General features: G+C 44.5%; 1 protein-coding gene and 1 long non-coding RNA gene across 7 annotated transcripts; one reads left to right on the plus strand and one right to left on the minus strand.

Moving 5' to 3' along the window:
• Positions 1-8,053: 8,053 nt before the first annotated feature.
• On the minus strand, positions 8,054-11,448 carry CLP1 (cleavage and polyadenylation factor I subunit 1). Of its 6 annotated transcripts, none has more exons than XM_005884768.2 (4): positions 11,334-11,448; positions 11,129-11,196; positions 9,772-10,399; positions 8,054-9,153 (listed from the first exon to the last, which is right to left on the minus strand). In XM_005884768.2, exons 3-4 carry the CDS (start codon positions 10,375-10,377, stop codon positions 8,482-8,484), a joined length of 1,278 nt encoding a protein of 425 aa, XP_005884830.1. In that variant the 5' UTR covers positions 10,378-10,399; positions 11,129-11,196; positions 11,334-11,448; the 3' UTR covers positions 8,054-8,481. The 6 variants fall into 6 exon arrangements, with proteins under 6 accessions (XP_005884830.1, XP_014387680.1, XP_014387679.1 ...); XM_014532194.1 differs by having other exon boundaries at positions 11,087-11,196; XM_014532193.1 differs by having other exon boundaries at positions 11,321-11,448.
• Positions 11,449-12,631: 1,183 nt separating this feature from the next.
• LOC106724509 lies at positions 12,632-19,476 on the plus strand. The gene is made up of 3 exons (XR_001360323.1): positions 12,632-12,691; positions 14,280-14,407; positions 19,073-19,476. It is a non-coding gene; the product is annotated as an uncharacterized LOC106724509 (long non-coding RNA).
• The last annotated feature ends 6 nt before the right edge of the window (positions 19,477-19,482 follow it).

Raw genomic sequence — 19,482 nt, forward strand, 5'->3', positions numbered from 1 at the left:
CCCCACCCCTCTCCAGGCCGTGCGCGCGAACCCCGGCGACCGCAGCGACCTCGCGTTCTGATTGGCTGCAGGGGCACAGCGCCGTACGCACGCAAGACAACGAGAACGCGCGCGCAAGGCCGTCGGGTCCCGCGGACGACTGGGAAAAGGGGGTTGGCGTCCTGCGCAGGAGTCGGAAATGGGGAAGTGGCCTGGGGAGTCTCCCCTTCTCCTTGTCCTACTTTCCCTGCCTACTGTAACCAAGAAGGAATCTTCGGGAGTAAAAAGTAGTTATACGTGTGTTCTGGGAGAACTCAAAAGCCAGCAGCTGCCTTCTGGAGTTCGCCAAACCCCCTCCACGTAAGTTGGTACAGTCCAGACAGGCTTCTAGGAGAACCAGTCGCCTGTAGAGGCCCCGCCGTCTTCCTGCTTTAGCACCTTCCTTCATTGGCCAAACTTTTGGCAACTAAATAGCCCTCCTCTTCCCCCCGCCCCACCTTTTTTTTGTTAATGGCGAAAACTTTATTTAAAAACATCTATCAACGGTTCTCAACCTGTGGGTCGCGACCATCGGAAAACACACGTAGCATATCAGGTATTTACATTACGATTCATAACAGTAGCAAAATTACAGTGATGAAGTAGCAACGAAAATAATTTTATGGTTGGGGGTCACCACAACATGAGGAACTGTATTAAAGGGTCGCGGCATCAGGACGGTTGAGAACCACTGATTGATGAAGCAGTTCTGGGTCCAGCGGGTTTCCTGGTATCAGCAGAATCCCAGGAGAACGGAATGGTCTGGGGCTGCCGGTCCCGCATGGAGGGGGCGCCGGGACTAGGAGAGCCCGCGAGGGGCGCAGCTCCAGCCAGACGCCGGGCATCAAGGGGAAGGAGGCGCGTGGAGGGCGCGCCCTTTGAGGCGGGGGCGGCCCCCCGAGTGCGGGCCTGCTCTTGACTCTGTTTAATTACCTCCGTTTCTCACTGCAACACAGGAGTGGGCGCCGCATCCCTCACCTCGCTGGGAGGAAAAAGTTCCCTAGAAAACCTGCGCCACGCCTGGCCTTAATTAGCCTCACAGTGCTGTAAGGCCAAGGGTTCTCATTTAGTTCGAGGCCATTTCTCTTCTGAAAGCCCCTCTCGCTGTTACATAACACTCTTTAAAAACAAAAGTGCTCCACCAGCCACTTGTGAAGCCAAGGGTCCTCATCTATAAAGTGTGATTCTAAATCTCGCGGGCTGCCCTTGCGCTTGTGTCCAATGCTGCTGGTGTAACCGTGGTTTTACACTTCAGCACTAGGCAGCAAGGAGAAAGGTCTACCTTCTGTTTTCTGGGATATAGTCTAGTTCCTTATCTGACCTGGCATATACTAGATACATCAAGCTCTAGTTTACTCTTGCTAAGGGCTCCAATCCATCTTTTATTGCCACACACTTTGGAGGGTTCTCCTTTTAGTGACAGTGTGTATTAAAAAATTGTATCACCCAGTTTAGCTCAGTGGGTAGAACGTAGGCCTGCGGACTGAAAGGTCCCGGGTTCGATTCTGGTCAGGGGCACATGCCCAGGTTGTGGGCTCAATCCCCAGTGGGGGGCGTGCAGGAGGCTGCCAATCAGTGGTTCTCTCTCAACAGGGATGTTTCTATCTCTCCCTCTCTCTTCCTCTCTGAAATGAATAAAAATATTTTTTAATTGTATCTTCAAAATTCTTTTGACCCTATGGAAGTAAAGTTATTACTGGATAGCGTATTTTTTTATTTATAGAGGCTTTTCTGTCAGGTTGATTCGTTTCCTTAGGAAGAAATCAATTTCATGTTTTTCTATTGCCTATTTTTCTTGGATTTTAAAACTTCCCATTTCCCCAAATTCATAGATTAAGCATCTTTCTTTTCCTTGCAACAGTCTAGGAACCTGTAAATTGTTTTGTATCTTGTCTCTACAGTGCTAACTGTAAATAAAAAGTCGATCTTCCACCATCCAACCACACATTCTAAATTCCCCTGGGACACTGACTACTGGATGCCAAACTCTTATCTGGATGAGCACTAACAGTGGCATAATTACTATCCCAAGGTTTGGAGATTCCAATTTCTTGTCCAGTTTTCCCTAGGAGCATGCAACATATTTCCTGGAAAGGTTGTTGAATAGAACATAAGGTTTAAACTGCCAGCCATTTCTGAAAAGTATTGCACAGTATAATCCAGGTTAAAACAATGGGATATCTAGACCACCAAACTTCAAATAAATTACTTTGTATATCAAGAAATACCTTATAGGTAGGAATGCAGACTGGTATAGCCACTACGGAAGACAGTATGGAGTTTCCTCAAAATATTAAAAATGGAACTGCTATTTGACCCAGTGATCCCATTTCTAGGAATATATCCTAAGAATCCTGCCCTAGCCGGTTTGGCTCACTGGATAGAGCGTCGGCCTGGGGACTGAAGGGTCCCAGGTTCAATTACGGTCAAGGGCATATACCTTGGTTGCAGGCACATCCCCAGCAGGGGGTGTGCAGGAGGCAGCTGATGGATGCTTCCCTCTCATCGATGTTTCTAACTCTCTATCCCTCTCCCTTCCTCTCTGTAAAAAATCAATAAAATATATATTTTTAAAAAGAATCCTGAAACACCAGAAAGAATATATACACCCCTATGTTCATAGCAGCACTATTTACAATAGCTAAGATCTGGAAACAGCCCAAGTGCCCATCAGTAGATGAGTGGATCAAAAAGATGGGGTACATTTACACAATGGAATACTATGCAGCTATAAAACAGAAGGATTTCTTACTCTTTGAGACAGCATGGAGGGACCTGGAGAGTATTATGCTAAGCAAAAAAGCTAGTCAGAAAAAGACAAGTATCACATGATCTCACTCATATGTGGAATCTAATGAACACAATAAACCCAGAGATACAGAAGCATGGAATAGACTGACGAATCTCAGAGGAGGGTGTGTTGGGGTCCATCCCCAGCCGGTCCAGGGGTTCCCAAAGGTGTGGACGGAGTCGGCGAAGAAGGAAGGACATGGAGGCAGCCTTCAGTTCATCATGGTTGGGTTCTCCTCTCATTGTCCTGTTACATCTACATTTATACTATTTGATCCTATAAGCATGCCTCAATAATTACATCATGGTATGTTTTGGGTAACGTTCTGCAGTTCCTTGTTTCTTATCTGACCTTGGCCAAAAATCCTGCCTCTATCTAGTTCTGTTGATTTTAATCTTGTCTAGGTTAATCTCTGTGTTCCATTACAAGGGCTATTCCAAGGTCACTGCTCTACTGATAGGCTACAAGGAAGTGACTGAAGGAGATTATCCTACCCAGCAAAGGTTATGTCCTCCCAGCCCTGCTGCTGCCTTCCCTGGAACTGCCCTGTGTCGGTGGATCTCCAGGGGTATAGGCTTTGGTGCTTTCCCTGGTGGGCAGACCCCTGGGGATGTGGGCCTAACAAGTCCCAAATTTATTGCCAACAGTCTTAGTCCAAGTTCTTCATAATTAGTACATGGTATTTCTGTAACACTAGGGGGTTTCACTGATTTATTCTCTTCCTTAGTCCTGTTAATTCCAGGGAAAAATCCTCACCTGGGGAAACAACCTTTCTCGGGGAGGTGGTCCTGGTTAAAACACATAGCGCTTAAGAGGGGGAGCAAACATATGTCATATATGCCAGGTCTTGAAACATACTGTGCAGATGTTTCTTCCCTGCAGCGACTGTGTCAAGCAGCAAGGGTGGACCGGCTTCCGGCAAGGGTGGGAGTAGAGGGTAGGGTGGGAAGAGATTAACACGTTAAAAGCCCAGTCACCAGTGACTATACAGACACTATACTTTCTGTCCGGAAGACAAAATAGGCTGGACGCTTAACGTGTTAACTAAAGAACTTATATGCATATATACACAACCCACGAACACAGACAAGAATGCGGTGAAGGCATGAGGGAGGGTCACTGGAAGGGGAGGAAGAGAGGACATTTGTAATACTTTCAAAAATAAAGATAAATTTAAAACAAAAAAAGAAATATAGTGTTTCTAGTGTAGTTTACCTATACTTTTTCAAATAATCTTCACTTGTATTCCCTCATGACTATAGATGGCAAACCACAGGGTCATTTTTAGTTCGACTCACCAGTAAATAAAAAGGCAGACAAGAACAAAATGCTACCCTTGGGTTTAGACTCAATTAGAGAGGAATGACCTATCTTTTAGCACTAACCATCTATATTACAAAAAGCCAGTGGCCGAAATGACCAAACGACCAGTCACCAGGCGGTGCATTGATGGGTCCCTCGGTGGCGACAGGAGGGACTCTGGGTCCCACACAATTTTGAGCGCTGGGCCTCTAGTCTCTTTATATTTAAATACTGCCACCTTCCCTCCTGTCCTTATGAAATGCCTCTGCTTGTGTTAAAGGACAGTTTCTCCCCTTCACTCCTGCAATTTCTTCTGAATTTTTCCTTTGACATTTTATTTGAAAAATGAAAAACATACAGAAAAAATAGGATAGTGTCAAGAACATACCATATCCATCATCAAATTCTCTCCCTCTTGAGTCTGTTATGCTGAGAGGCATTCTATCTAAAAACAAAAACAAAAAAAAACTAATAACTCTCCCTTGACTCCATTATCACTGCCACTCCCTTCCTTAGCAAGCTTCTTGGAAGAGTTGTCTATAGTTGTTATCCATATTTATTCAGATTATATCTCAGTATATTCCAATAGGACTTTTATCCCCACCATTCCAAGACTACACTCTTCAACGTTATTGCTGAAATCCATGCCTCCAGATCATAGTCAAGTCTCCTTTGCTAGCTCCCATTATACTTCAACTCTTATGTTTGAAGTACCCTCAAAGTCCATCTGCCTTCTGATTTCCAGTCTTTACGTGACTTCATCCAATACCACTGCTTTAAATGCCTTCTATAGGACAATAGTGTTAATGTTATGCCCAGATTTCAGGATCCCCAAGAAACCACATCAGGGAGCCAGCCAGTCCGATGCAAAAGTGTAAGAGTCTTTATTCGAGCTAGCTCGGCTCCCCCACCTTGCCAACGCAGCGACAGGAAGCAGAGAGAGAGAGAACTCTGTGTGGAGAGGGGTTTTATAGGGGGTTGGAGTAAGGGGAGGAGAAAGGGCTGTGGCCTTGCCGATTGGCCAGGCGCAAGTCAGTGTCTTGTTCCTGGGTGTGGCTAGCAGAGGCTTAGACTTCCGGGAAGAAGCTCCTTGCCAAGCACATGGCCAAGGTAAGATGGAGCACTTACCCTGGGGCAAGATGGAGGGCGTAGCCCTTACCCTGGGGCAAGATGGAGGGCGTAGCCCTGGCCCTTTCAAATAGCTGCCATGAACCTTTAGCCCTAACCCTCCAGATTCATGTTTCCAGCTGTCTGTGTGGCATCTCCATATGGATGAGTAATGCCTAAATTTAACAGTGCCAAAGTAGAACTCAATATTCCCTTACCCCCTCTCTGAGTTTCCCCAATCTCATAGCCAAAGTTGCTCAAGCGAAAAATGTAGGAATTATCATATATATATATTATTTTCAGAGAGGAAGGGAGAGGGAGAGAGGGATAGAAACATCAATGATGAGAATCATTAACTGGCTGCCTCCTGCACACCCCCTACTACTGGGGATGGAGCCCAAAACCCCAGCATGTGCCCAGGAATCCAGCCATGACCTCCTGGTTCATAGGTCAACACCACACTGACTGGGCTGGAATCACCTCTGATTCCAGTTTCTTTTCCTTATGGCTCCCATCAGCAAGCCTATCAACTTTACATCCAAAATATCCCCAGGCAATCTACTCAACAACTCCACCTTTGCTGCCATACTTTTAATTCTCCATCAATTATCACATTGAAATTAACTTGTGTCCTTGCTTCTCTACTCTTGCCTCTTTAATCCATTTTCCCCACAGCAATGATCTTTTCAAAATGTAACTCAGATCATGTCATTCCTGTTTAATTATCTGCTATGGTATGAATGTCTGTCCCCCTAAATTCATATACAATAGGTCCTCGGGTTATGTCAGAGATCCACTCCTACGGCGTGATGTAACTCGATTTTCCCCGGGAGTCATAACCCACCTACATAAGCACCAACATCACTGACATGGAGCACATACCAGCAGTAATGAAGTGAAACAGTAAAAAAAATATAAAAGAAACATAATTCCTGACCTTTACTTGTGGTAAATAATAAAAAATATAAAGCACACATGTATATACATCAAAATTACGGAACTTGTTTTTTTATATAAATGGGAGATGGCGACATAACCACGAATCGACGTATGTCCAGTCTGATGTAACCCGAGGACTGTCTGTATTGAAATCCTAACCCCCAAAGATGACTGTATTAGGAGTGGGGTCTCTGAGAGGTGCTCAGGTCATGCATAAAGAGCCTCCATAGAGCTCCCTTACCCCTTCCAGTACATGAGGACACCAGCTAGAAGCTGGCAGTTAGCAACCTGGAAGAGAGCCTCTATCAGAACACAACCATGCTGGTGCCTGGATCTTGGACTTTAGAACTGTGAGGTTTCTAATATTTATAAGCTACCTAGATTGTAATATTTTTTATAGCAGTCCTAAGGGATTAAGATACACATCCTCACCCACTGTTTCCCACTGCTCTGGGATTACAAAAGCCCTAGATTATCTTGTCTTTGCTGCTCCCCTTGATTCACTATACTCCAGCCAAGCAGACCTTTCCTTCACCAAACACATTGAGCTTTTTCCTTTGTTTTTCCACTGTTCCCTCCACCAAGATTTTGGCCAAATTTTACACAGCCATTCAAGTCTTTTTTTTAATCTCTCATATACTCTTTTTTAAAATAACTTTTAAAATATGTTTTTATTGATTTTAGAGAGGGAGGAGAGATAGAAACAGCAATGCATTAACATTGATAGGCTGCCTCTTGCACATCCCCTGCTGGGGATCAACCCTGAAAACTAGGCATGTGCCCTGACCAGGAATCAACCAGCGATCTCTTGTTGCATGAGTCAACTCTCAACCACTGAGCCACACTAGCCATGTGCCATTCAGTTCTTAACTCAGGAGAGGCCTTTCCTGCCCACCCCATTCTAAAGTAGCCTCTCTGTCACTGTCCTGCAGCACCCAATTTTAAGTCTTTGAATAGCACTGACCTTTGTGTTTATTCTATAATGTAAGCTTCCTAAGACTTTATCTTGTTTCCCATCTAGAATGGTTCCTGGCAAACAGTAGGTGCTCAATAAATACTTGTGGAAACAATGAACAGATGAAGGGCATCAGATACTTATTCAGTAATCCAAGTCCAAACTAGGACCACCAAGCATTTGCAGGAGATCAGAGTATGGGCTTTCCCGGCTTCTTACTACCTGAAAGTTCAATTTATACTTTGACTTGGATTCTGACTCCAAGCAAATAGACAATAGGAAAGATAGTTGCAGCTGGGAGAAAATGATCTCTGGGAAGTTATTAGATCTGAAATCTCATCCCAAGTTTACCACTAGCCTCTTTGGTTCCTCATAGTTACCCCTCTGCACTGAGAACAGTTAGCATCTATTTACCTGCTTAGCTTATAGGTGGGCTCTTTGTTTTCCTCTTTTCTAAGCATTCAGCAATAAATCATTTTAATAATCCTATATAATAAAGAGCTAATATGCAAATGGTCATCATACCCTTGCGCCCTCACACTGGGGCCAGGGGACCTGAGGCCAAATTCCCCACCCCAGTGCTGAGGGACCTGAGGCTGCACCTCTCGCCCTGGTGCTGGGGCGGGGCCAGGGGACCTGTGGCTGGGCCCCCCCTGCCCCTCAGGTTCTTGCGCAATTTCGAGGCGCACATGGGTGGGCAGGACTTGACTGGGTCCGGCAGCACACCCCAGACTCTGACAGGAGGGAGATTTTCATATACATTTTAGTAATTTTTTTCATCTTTGACACTTCTATTATAGAGAAAAGGCAAATAGCAATATTAAAATATTTCCACTAATTAATTCCCTTTTAATGTGCACGAATTTCATGCACCGAGCCACTAGTGTTTCTATAATTCTTAGGGAGAAAAACAAAATTAAAAAAAATTATACCAACTTCTGTAATATGGCAAAAATATTTATTAAAAGTTTTTCCAAGTTTGAATTTTATTGTAAAGAGTCCTTCTAATACACTTGTACATCCTGGAAAAATAAGGTAACAAGTACTATATATAGCATATAAAACAGTGATTGTTTAAAAAAATGAGTCCACACAGTAACTGGTTAAAGAAATGGGATTCTCCAGGGCCTTAGAGAATTTGAAGTGGCACCTTAGGTGATCTAAGAAACCAATTAGTCTCATGGTTTTCCTTTTGGTTCAAGATTAGTAGTTAAGTTACCACCACCTGTTTTAAGAGGTAGAATATATGCTTTTTACTAGTCCACCATTTACTGGTCAGCCTGGCCTCAAAAGACTCTCCCTCTTCAGCCCATCTGTCTCTGTAATGGCCACAGATCTCCATGCCCCAGGCAGCAAGACTCCCTGATCTCTATTTAAGATCCATGAACCGGATATCCATGATGAGAAGGAAGTTCTTAGGCAGTGGACGGGGGGCTGGAGAGAGAACGGTAAACACCTGATGCTCCGGGTCCACACTGGTCACCACGATGAAACCGGCCACACTGGTCTCAGAAAGGTTCTCCTCTGTGCCCTCAGCAGTGCTGACACTCAGGAGGTGGTGCACCATATCTCGGCCAGGGGTGACAGGTACTAGCTTCAGCTGATTGTCCTCCTGAGACATGCCCAAAGGCAAACAGGAGTCTGGAATGGTGGGTGCCCCAACTTTGTAGATTTTTACATCTGAAAATTTGACATTGAAGGCATGGGGATAAAAACAGCCCCGGAATCCATAGAAATACTCACGGATACGCTCATCCCTACATTCCCGCCGGAAATCCTTGGAGCGCTCCACCACACCCCCTGATTTAGGGAGCAGCACAGTACGCACGAAGTGAGGCAAGTCCCGTTTCAGTTCATTGTAAAGTCGTTCTTGATCCAGAACCACAACCACATTGACCTCAAAGGCTGAAGCTGCATGCACCAGGGCCTGGTAACCAGAGCCCTTGACCCAGCCACAGGTGTTAATGACACAGCCACTCACAGAAGCCCTTCGGTTCACTTCACACCTTTGGTTGAACACATCTGCTAGACGAGATGTAATCTGCAAAAGACAACCAAGGTGAGGGAAAAAACACACACAAAATGAATGAACCTATAATTATTTTGTCCCTCTTTAGAATAAGTACTATTAGGTACAAGAAAAACATTTTTAATGGCTATAGTTTTGACCCCGTAACATGGATTTAATTTTTATGTTGCTTCTTCTGTCTCCTAAGTGGGAATTTTTTTTTTTAATATATTTTATTGATTTTTCACAGAGAGAAAGGGAGAGAGATAGAGAGTTAGAAACATCGATGAGAGAGAAACATCGATCAGCTGCCTCCTACACATCTCCTCCTGGGTATGTGCCCGCAACCCAGGTACATGCCTTTGACAGGAATCGAACCTGGGACCTTTCAGTCCACAGGCCGACGCTCTATCCACTGAGCCAAACCGGTTTCGGCTCCTAAGTGGGAATTTAATAAATAACTTAATAGGTCCACAGAAACATTTAATAATCTGAGATTGACTTATATTTGAAACTGTCTTTTCTGAAATCATATGGGAATAATACCAGTGGAGAGGGAGCAAAGAGATGGCTATAGTTTTAACTAGCAAACTTTTGCACAGCTTCCTACCCTGATAGCAACCCTACCCTCCATCCCACCTTGGCTCTGACCTTATTATAAAGCTTGATGTTGGTGCCAGGAGTGGTGGAGCCAAAATGATACACCAGAGGGGCCTGGATGGAGAATCCTTCTTCAACATCTGCCGGCCGCTCAATGTAGAGGGCCCCCATGGTACCAGGGATAGACACAGAGCCCAGGCCCACATCCAGCTCCACATAAGTGGGACGGCGGCCCAAACGCACTGCGTAGTTGAGCAACAGGCGGCACACTGTGGATTTGCCCACATCGGTGGGGCCCACGACCATCACCCGGGGGCCTCGCTCTTCTCCCTTCTCCGCCTGCCTCCGCATCTGCTCCAACGCTGTATGAGTGTTGAGGTAAAGCAACATAGGGGTGTCCTTGGAGACATAAGCCACCTCAGTGCGGCCACTCAGCTGTACCGAACAGCCGTGCCAAGTGAAAACAGCTACCTTGGCACCAGCATCAAAGGTGAATTTCTTGTTCCGGGTCAGCTCTGTGCCAAAGACTTCTGCCATGCCAGCCAGCAGCTCCAACTGAACTGACTGAGACGCTTCCACCTCAAAGCGAAGTTCTGTTTCTCGCTCTAGTTCAAATTTAGTTGTTGGCTTCTTGTCATCATTGGTCTCCTTGCCCATCTTTTCTGTGTAGCTGCTGTGCCTAGTACACAAATTAAAAGTTGGATCTAAATACAAGTTAGAGCTCTGTTCAAAATCCTCCAATGAATGTTTCCCCTGACCCTGCTTTATTTTTCTCCTTATCTCTGATCACCATCTCTCTACCCCACTAAGGTTGGTCATTTTTGTTTCCTGCTGTATCTCCAGTACCCAGGATAGGGCTTGATCACCCACAGGCACCTCTGTACATACACCAAGCAAATACATGACTGAGACACCAGAATAAAATTATAGCCCTAGCCGGTTCGGCTCCGTGGATAGAGCATTGCCCTGCGGCCTGAAGGGTCCCAGGTTCGACTCCAGCCAAGAGCACATGCCTGGGTTTCGGGCTCAATCCTCAGTAGGGAGCGTGCAGGAGGCAGCCGATCAATGATTCCCTCTCATCATTGATGTTTCTCTCTCTCTCTTCCTCTCTGAAATCAATAAAAATATTTTTTAAAAAAACACATCTACAGTTTGACAGAACACTTGATCACATCACCTCATCGCTCCCTTCATCATTCGATAGGGATACTCCAGAGAAGGCAAAAGGTGCCCACTCCCCAACCCTCTTAGTCAACAAGAATCCGGACGCAAACCAGAGAATAGCAATATTGGACTTAAAAACAAAAACAAAAACATTTCAATATCCCGCTCAGCAACGTCTAGTAATGTCTTCAAATCAGTTGACCTCTCTGAATCTTCTCCTCAGCTGCCAACGGGAGGCACTTACACTTCCTCACACAAAGTGTTGTTCTGGGGACCAGCAGGGATTGTCGGAGGAAAACAGCACTTCGTAAACTAGAAAACGCCGAGAAATAATCAGGAAGTTATTTCCGATACCAGACCGCAGCTCTAGGTCCCGCATCTGACCCAGATACGAAATCCGCCCATGTCCCAAGGAGGCGACGGTTGCTTTCCTGACCTTATTACCTTACCTGCACAGCCACTACCCTCAACGGGAAACCGAGAAGCCCTGCGGGGCAGGACCCGAAGCCCAACTACAGCCGGGCTCCCCGGACCCACGCCGGAAACGGGAGCGGTTCTGCACTTGCGCAGTGGAGGAGACGCGGTCGCGCGATGCCCCTTGGGATATGTAGTTGTGCGGAAACGGCTGGGTGCAGTTGAGCTCGCGCAGCCGCCTGGCCTTCTGGGAGTTGTAGTTGCAGGACTGTTTTGATTGTGACGCAAAAGGTGGGCGGAGCAGCGACCATCATTGTTCGCCTGCTGACTTAATCCGGGAGGAGTGGCGGTTACGCCCCCGCGCGGCCCGGACCGACCGAGGGGCCAAGAGTTGCCCGAGTGTAGCAGTTGCGGACTCTCCACCCTGTTTTCGCTCATCCGCTGCCCGGGAAGGGGAAGGGGAAGGGGAAGAGCGGCGGGGATGGAGGGAGACTCACTGTCTAGGTCCCCAAGATAGCCTGGTGGCCTAGGCATCTTCTCTCTGCATCCCAGGACAGCAATGCCTAGCAAAGAGATGATGCTCCCAGGTCAGCAGCTGAGTTGCACCTTTGGACATGGTCCAAGTGTCTGGCTTTGGTCTCCAAGAGACCTGCATTGGAATTCCAGACCTGCCACTATACTCACCAGCAACCACTGGACAAGTTCCTGTTGTAAAATAAACTGCCTGGCCCCTAATTGGCGCTTAGTAAACAGTAGTTGCTGTTATTTCAAAACACTGTTCTCAACTTCATACCCAGAAACCTAAAGACGGTTTACTATTAAAAATTCTATCTCAAGAGACATGTGCTAAATGTGTGTCTTATTAAGAACTTCTCTCTTTCAGTGTTATTTTTCTATCAGATTCCAATTATATTTCATTTTGACTCAGAATATTTCTCATGGAGTGCTGCCCTGTGCGCATCACTAAAGTATGTAGTCACAGAACGTGTCCTCTAAGGAAAAAAACCCTGATTTCTAACATTCAGAACATGAAGTACCATAAAGGTAGGGGCTTACTGTACACAAAGGATTGCCTGTGGGTGGTAGTCTTTCCACGTGTAAGGAGGGGGAAACCTTAAGTTAGGGAAATGTAATGGGAGACGTTGCTAGCTGAGTATGAAGAAAGGAACTCCAAAAGATTCTGGGGTTTAAGATAAATTCTGAAAACATCATGTGTTTTGAGTGATAGCACTCTCTGGTACCTTGAGTGATAGTACCAGAAGTTTTACATTGAGAGGGAGAATTGGGTACAGGAAAGAAAAAGAAAAAAAAAGGGACAAAAAGGAGAAGAGGGGGAGGGGGAGGAGGAGGAGGAGGAAGTGTTCTTGTCTACACAGCAGACCAGAAAGGAAATGTAAGTACTGGAGGAATATGAGGAACTATTTTTGAGGAAAACAGTGGGAAGTGGGGGAAAAAGTGAGTAGTTTTGGGGGGTAAGGATTGAAAGTTTGGAAGCAAAATAGGTTATCAGTTTAACTCAGGAAAATAATAATCAAGGATTTAGCTGGAGAGGAGATTGAAAAAGACCATGAGGACAGTGCTATTTGGGGGCGGGGGTGGAGATGACAGGAGGGCTTGGTGAAAGTGAGAAAAGAGAGTGTAGGCAAGCACAGATGCTTTAAATGTTGTGCCCTGACTCTGTGTTTAAGAAGCAGAATGGACAGCAGTCTAAAGGGGGTGGGGTGTGTTCTCCCTAAATTCAGTTTGAGATAGCTATACAGTAACCAAATAAAGACGACCTTCAGATAATTGGGAGAAATTGCCTCAAGGGAAAGAGTGTGGAGGCGAAGAAACAGATTTAGGAGATACACTGTAAAGAAACAGGAGAGCATGAGCTTACATGGGGAGAAAATATGCAAATGGAAGACTGGAATTGAATTTTTGAAGAATGGTGAAAGATTAGTGGATACCTAATTAGTTCACTAAAGAACTAATGCATCATAGTGAATGAATGAAATAATTAAAGTAAACCATCAGAGAAAAAACTGAGAAGTGAGGATGGCATCCTAAGAAAGTGAGTGCTAAGGTAGGGCCAGCAGGAAAAAAGCAACCAGGAAAAGCTCAGGTTTCTCAGTGGATTAACCATGTGAGCTAGACTGAAAAAAGTACTCATCTGTAAAGTGAGGATGACGATGACAGGATTAAATGAATTTACACCTGTAAAGCCCAGAGGACAGTACCTGGCACAACTTATGTGTTTGCTGTTATTATAATAACTGGACTCAGTCTCCAAAATCCTGGGTTTGAGTCCTAGCTTGGGCAAGTTCCTTCACCTATCTCTCCTCCTTCATCTGGAAATAATAAAACTGACTTTACAGGGTGTCTGTGAAAGAAGATATCTGAAAGGGCTTTGAAAATGTGAACCACTGTACAAATGGATGGCATTTTCATAGCTGCCCCTCCTCAAACTGCAATAAAAACTTTAAAGCTAACATCAGATGCTTGCTTGTTACAGGCATCATGCTTAGTACTTTCTGTGTATCATCCCAGTCAGTCTTTGTGGGAAACGGCCTATTGTCTTCATTAGCAGAGAGGTGTGGACAGGGAACCCGAAAGGCTGGTGACCCTTGAAGCCCTGAAAAAGTTCAGAGCTATGCACCCACTGTGTAGTCGAGACAATGGTAGCTGAAGCAACTTCCCCACCAGATAGTCATGTAAATCCTTACTGATAAGATAGTCTGTGTGTTACTGGAACTTGCCCGCCTAAGGGCTGTGGGTGTATCCCAAACTAAATAAAAGGGAGAGCTAGGCCAGAGCAGTGGTAGTCCTCCCCCTAGAGGTGGACTCCCGCCTGGCCCCCATTTCCCAAATTAATTCTTTTCTAGTCTCCATTTTGTGTGCGGCCTTCTCCAGAACCCGAACCCTGAACAGGTACCCTGAATAACGCGGGACGTGAAAGGGGCTGCCACATCTGGCGCCCAAAGGCGGGGCTTCTGGAGGAGATGATATTTTTCGTCTAGAGCGAAGGAGGAAAAATACACCGAGAAAAGGTGTGGAAAATTCACCGAGAAAAGGTGAGGGAAATTCACCTCACGCAAAAGCCCACGGACCAGCTACAGAATCTGGATCTGTAAGTAGGGTGGGAACGTCTTTTTCAGCCAGGCTAATGGGGAAGAATTAGAATTTTGGTTTGTATGCCTAAGGAATTAAAAGTTTCAGAAGGTATTCTTTTATAGTTTTTGTTTGATGTTATGGAACATAACCCTTGGTTTCCTGAAGAAAGTACATTAGATCTTGAGTGTTTGGCAAAAAGTTGGCAGCAGAACAACAACAACAAAAAAACTTACCTCAAAAAACTGTTTTTCCATGGGGAACACAATATTGCGTTTGCTAGAACCTTTTAGAGAGGCTGAGGAGGAGCCTCCTCGCCTGGTTCCCTCCACTCCTCCTAGAGAGGAGCGGGAAGAAAAATTGGAGGGGTGGCCTTTATGGCCCCCTCCACCTACATGTCCTAATCCTGAAACATTTAATTCGCCGCCAATAGGGCCGCCAATAGAATCATCTATACAGAGAGCCATCAGAAAAGGAATGAAGGACATGTCGGTGGAAGAAAGGCTTGCTATACAAGTAGCTGACCCACAGCTCCCAAATCAGATAATAAGACACCATGAAAAAATTGATTTTAAAATGATAAAAGCTTTGCGAGAAAGCGTTGTTCAAAATGGTCCAACGGCTCCTTTTACAGGAGAAATTATGAATAATATTTCTGAAGCATTCTTAGCTCCTTGTGATTGGTATTCTCTGGCTCGTGCAACTCTGGATAGAGGAGATTATTTACTATGGAAGGGAGAATTTTTGGAAAAATGTCAAGAGCAAGCCCGCGCAAACGGAGGGCCAAATGCTCAAATAACTTATGAAATGCTGGCAGGACTGGGACAGTATATGGATATACAAAACCAGCTACATTATGTGCAACTGGCGTATGAGCAAATTAGACTTTGTGGAAGGAAAGCCTGGTGGGCTTTACCAACAAAAGTGGACCCTCAGGGAGCTTTTAGTAAATGTATGCAGGGACCTACAGAGTCATTTTCTGATTTTGTGGCTCGTCTCACTCAAGCAGTGAGGACAGATTCAACATGAGGCAGCAGAAGATATTTTAATTCAGCACTTAGCTTATGAAAATGCCAATGCTGATTGTAAGAAATGCCTGATGCCTCTGAGAAGAAATAGTACCATTACAGAGATGATTCAAGCATGTCAGAATGTGGGATCAGGCACTTTTGAAGCAAATTTACTCCCTGCTGCAGTAACAGGTGGAAATAAGAGGTGTTATAAATGTGGAAAAGCAGGACATTTCCAAAAGGAATGTAGGCAACCGAGAAGGCTAGGAAGAGGCATAAACACTCAACTTCCAGATTCAATCACTCGGTGTCCTAAATGTCAGAAAGGGGACCATTGGGCCAGTCTGTGTAGATCGAAATTTCATAGAAATGGGCAGCCTCTAGATCAAGATAGAGGGCATGGTCAATCGCCGGGAAACGGCCAGAGGGGCGCCCCCCAGCCCCGTCATCAATAGGGGAAATCCTTTCTATAAGGCCCACAGTGGATTCCCTCATCCGAGCAATTCCAGGAAGCCCAAGCCTGGATCTTAACAGCACTATTGCGGTCACTTTGACCCCCGATATTGCTCAGCAAGCGATTCCTACAGGAATTTGGGGACCTGTGCCACTGGGAACTTTAGGATTAATCTTAGGGAGGAGTGGAAACACTCTAAAAGGACTAACTGTCCTGCCTGGAATCATTGATTCAGATTATGAAGGAGAAATTAAAGTTATACTAGAATGTAATCATGTTATGCAAATTACTCCAGGACAAAGAATTGCTCAGATACTACTTCTACCTTATGTTCAGCAAGGTGAGGCTATAATAGGAAAAGAGGAAGGCAAGGATTTGGAAGCTCAGACATCTATTGGATACATGAAATTAGCAAAACCCGTCCCATGATTAATTTAAGAATAGAGGGAAAACAATTTAGGGGTCTAGTGGACACTGGAGCGGATGTTAGTGTTATCAGCAAAGAATTCTGGCCTCCAAGTTGGTCCACAGCAGAAGCTATGGGCTCAGTTAAGGGGGTAGGAGTTCCTGATAACACACAACATAGTGCTGCAGTGTTAGGGTGGCGAGATGAGGAAGGACAGACAGGATGGTTTCATCCCTATGTCATCTCTGGAATTGCAGTCAACTTATGGGACCGGGATGTTTTAGAAGGTTTACAGGCGTGTATTGTTACTGGCAAAGGAAAGCAGTTAATAACTCAGATAGGATATCAACCTTTTAGGAGCAGTCACTGATCAGTCTCCTCACCCTCATGCTGATCCTATACAATGGAAAGATGATAGACCTGTATGGGTGGATCAGTGGCCATTAACCAAGGAGAAATTAAATCATATTCATGAATTAATACAAGAACAAATAGAGGCTGGCCACATAGAGCCTTCCAATAGTCCTTGGAATACACCTATATTTACAATCCCTAAAAAGGCGACAGGAAAATGGCGATTGTTACATGATCTTAGAGCAGTTAATGCTACTATGCATACCATAGGAGCTTTACAACCTGGACTCCCAGCGCCTTCACAAATCCCTTTAAATTGGCCTCTCATAGTAGTAGATCTTAAAGATTGTTTTTTCACCATTCCCTTGGCACCTCAAGATAAACAGATTTGCATTTTCAGTGCCATCTATTAATAATATAGAACCCATGAAAAGATATCAATGGAAGGTTTTACCTCAAGGAATGGCCAATAGCCCTACTTTGTGTCAAAAATATGTGGCTCAAGCTGTTCAGCCTTTAAGGGACAGATACTCCCAATGTTACATTATTTATTACATGGATGACTTGCTCTTAGCAAGCCCACTGGAAGAGCAGACTTTGGCCATGTTTTCCTAATTAGAAGAGGAGCTCCCTAAATGGGGTTTAAGAATTGCTCCAGAAAAGGTACAGAAAGAAACGCTTTTCCAATATCTGGAACCATAATTGAAAACCAATGCATTAGGCCTCAGAAGGTGGAGATAAGAAAAGATTGTCTTAAAACTTTAAATGACTTTCAGAAATTATTAGGGGACATTAACTGGTTAAGACCTTATCTGAAGATCTCTACAGGAGAAATGACAAATTAATTTAGCTTACTTAGAGGTGACTCTAATCTTTCCTCTCCCCGAACTTTAACAGATGAAGCTAGGAATGAGTTGCTAAGGGTTGAGCAGGCAATTTCCTCAGCCCAAGTAGCACGGGTCCAGCCCGAATTACCTTTATTGGGACAAATTAACCCTACTGCAAATAGTCCCACTGGAGTCATCTTTCAAAATAAAAATTCTCCTGCCATTATTGAATGGGTCCACCTAGGGCATCAATCCTCTAAAACTGCAGTTACATATGTAGAACTATTGGCCCAATTATTATTTCAAATTAGAAAACGTTGTAAACAGCTTAGAGGGGAAGAGTCCCAGTGTATCTACCTCCCCCTCACTGGGAAGCAATTAGAAATGTTATTTCAAACTGATATAAATTGGCAAATTGGGTTAAGTGGATATTCAGGGGAACTTAGCTGTCACCTATTAAAAGATAAACTACTACAATTTTTATATAATACCTCCATCATTATACCAAAAAATACTAGGGCAGGAACAATTCCTGGAGCTTTAACTGTTTTTACTGATGGATCATCAAATGGGAAAGCTGCCTATCATACAATAAATTCAGACCGAGTCATACTGACCAGTCATACTTCTGTACAAAGAATTGAACTAGAAGCTATTAAGGCTGCATTGCAGGATTTCCAAGAGCCTCTTAATATCATCTCTGATTCCTTTTATGCTGTGAACTTAGTGAATAGAATTGAAACTGCCCGGTTGAAATGGCTTAGTGACCAAAGTTTATTTTTACTATTCAAACAAGTTCAGCAGATTGTACAACAGAGACAATATCCTTTTTATATCACTCACATCAGGGCTCATAGTGTCTTACCTGGTCCTTTAACAAAAGGAAATGCACAGGCTGATCAATTGGTTGCTTTATTAAAAGAAGCCTTAGAATCTCATCAGCTTCTACATCAGCCTGCCAAAATGCTGTCTAAACAGTTCTCAATCACTCGACAATAGGCAAAATAGATTATTAAGGAATGTCCAACTTGCATGTTACATCTACCTCAAGGGCCTAACACAGGAGTCAACCCTAGAGGTTTGCTGAGGGACCATATCTGGCAAATGGATGTAACGCATTATAATTCCTTTGGACACCTTGGGGCATTACATGTCTCTGTAGATACTTTTCAAAAGTCCTATGGGCTACTGCATCTACAGGAGAAATGGAAAAACAGGTTATTAATCATTGCCTAGCTGCTTTTGACATCATGGGAATTCCAAAAATTATTAAAACTGATAATGGGCCTGCTTACACAAGCTGTCAATTCCAGGAATTTTGTAAAAGGTGGAAAATGCAGCACATTACAGGAATACCATATAATTCCCAAGGACAGGCCATTATTGAACGACAGCATCAGCGGCTAAAATCCCAACTTGAAAAACAAAAATGGGGGATGATGGAGAAATCACCTGCGGGTAGCCTGCACTAAGCCTTAATTACTTAAAATTTTTTCACTTGTGATGCTGATGGAAAGACACCTATGGAGCTACATTGGTGTCAGAATAAAACAAAAGAAAATGGTCTAGTTAAATGGAAGGATCCCGAATCTGGTTTATGGAAGGGACCTGATCCATTATTAACCTTTGGCAGAGGTTATGCTTGTATATTCCCAGAGAATTTTTCCAAACCTGTGTGGATTCCTGCTAGAAATATTAAACTGCAACAGGGATCCAAGAGAGAAACTAGCCAGACTAATGAGGACCTTGCGCCTGGAGCCACACCATGCAGCTGCAGACAATCAACTACCTCAGCCACAGAGAGCAGTGACTCCAAGCAGTCCACTGAAGATGAGGAGCAGGAGGAGTATGAGCCGGATAACAAACAGCCCGGAGACCACCTGGAGCATGGTAAAGAAGACGGTACAGACGCCTGATGCCTGAGAACGTCTTTCTTGCCATGCTAGCAGTAATCATCTGTACGGTAATATTACCTAGGGCAAATGTGGAAGTATTTCAGACTTATGCTCCTGACCCTTCATGGGTAAGAACCCTTACGTGGGC

The sequence above is a fragment of the Myotis brandtii genome, unplaced genomic scaffold, assembly GCF_000412655.1.
Source record: "Myotis brandtii unplaced genomic scaffold, ASM41265v1 scaffold854, whole genome shotgun sequence".
NCBI lineage: Eukaryota > Metazoa > Chordata > Mammalia > Chiroptera > Vespertilionidae > Myotis > Myotis brandtii.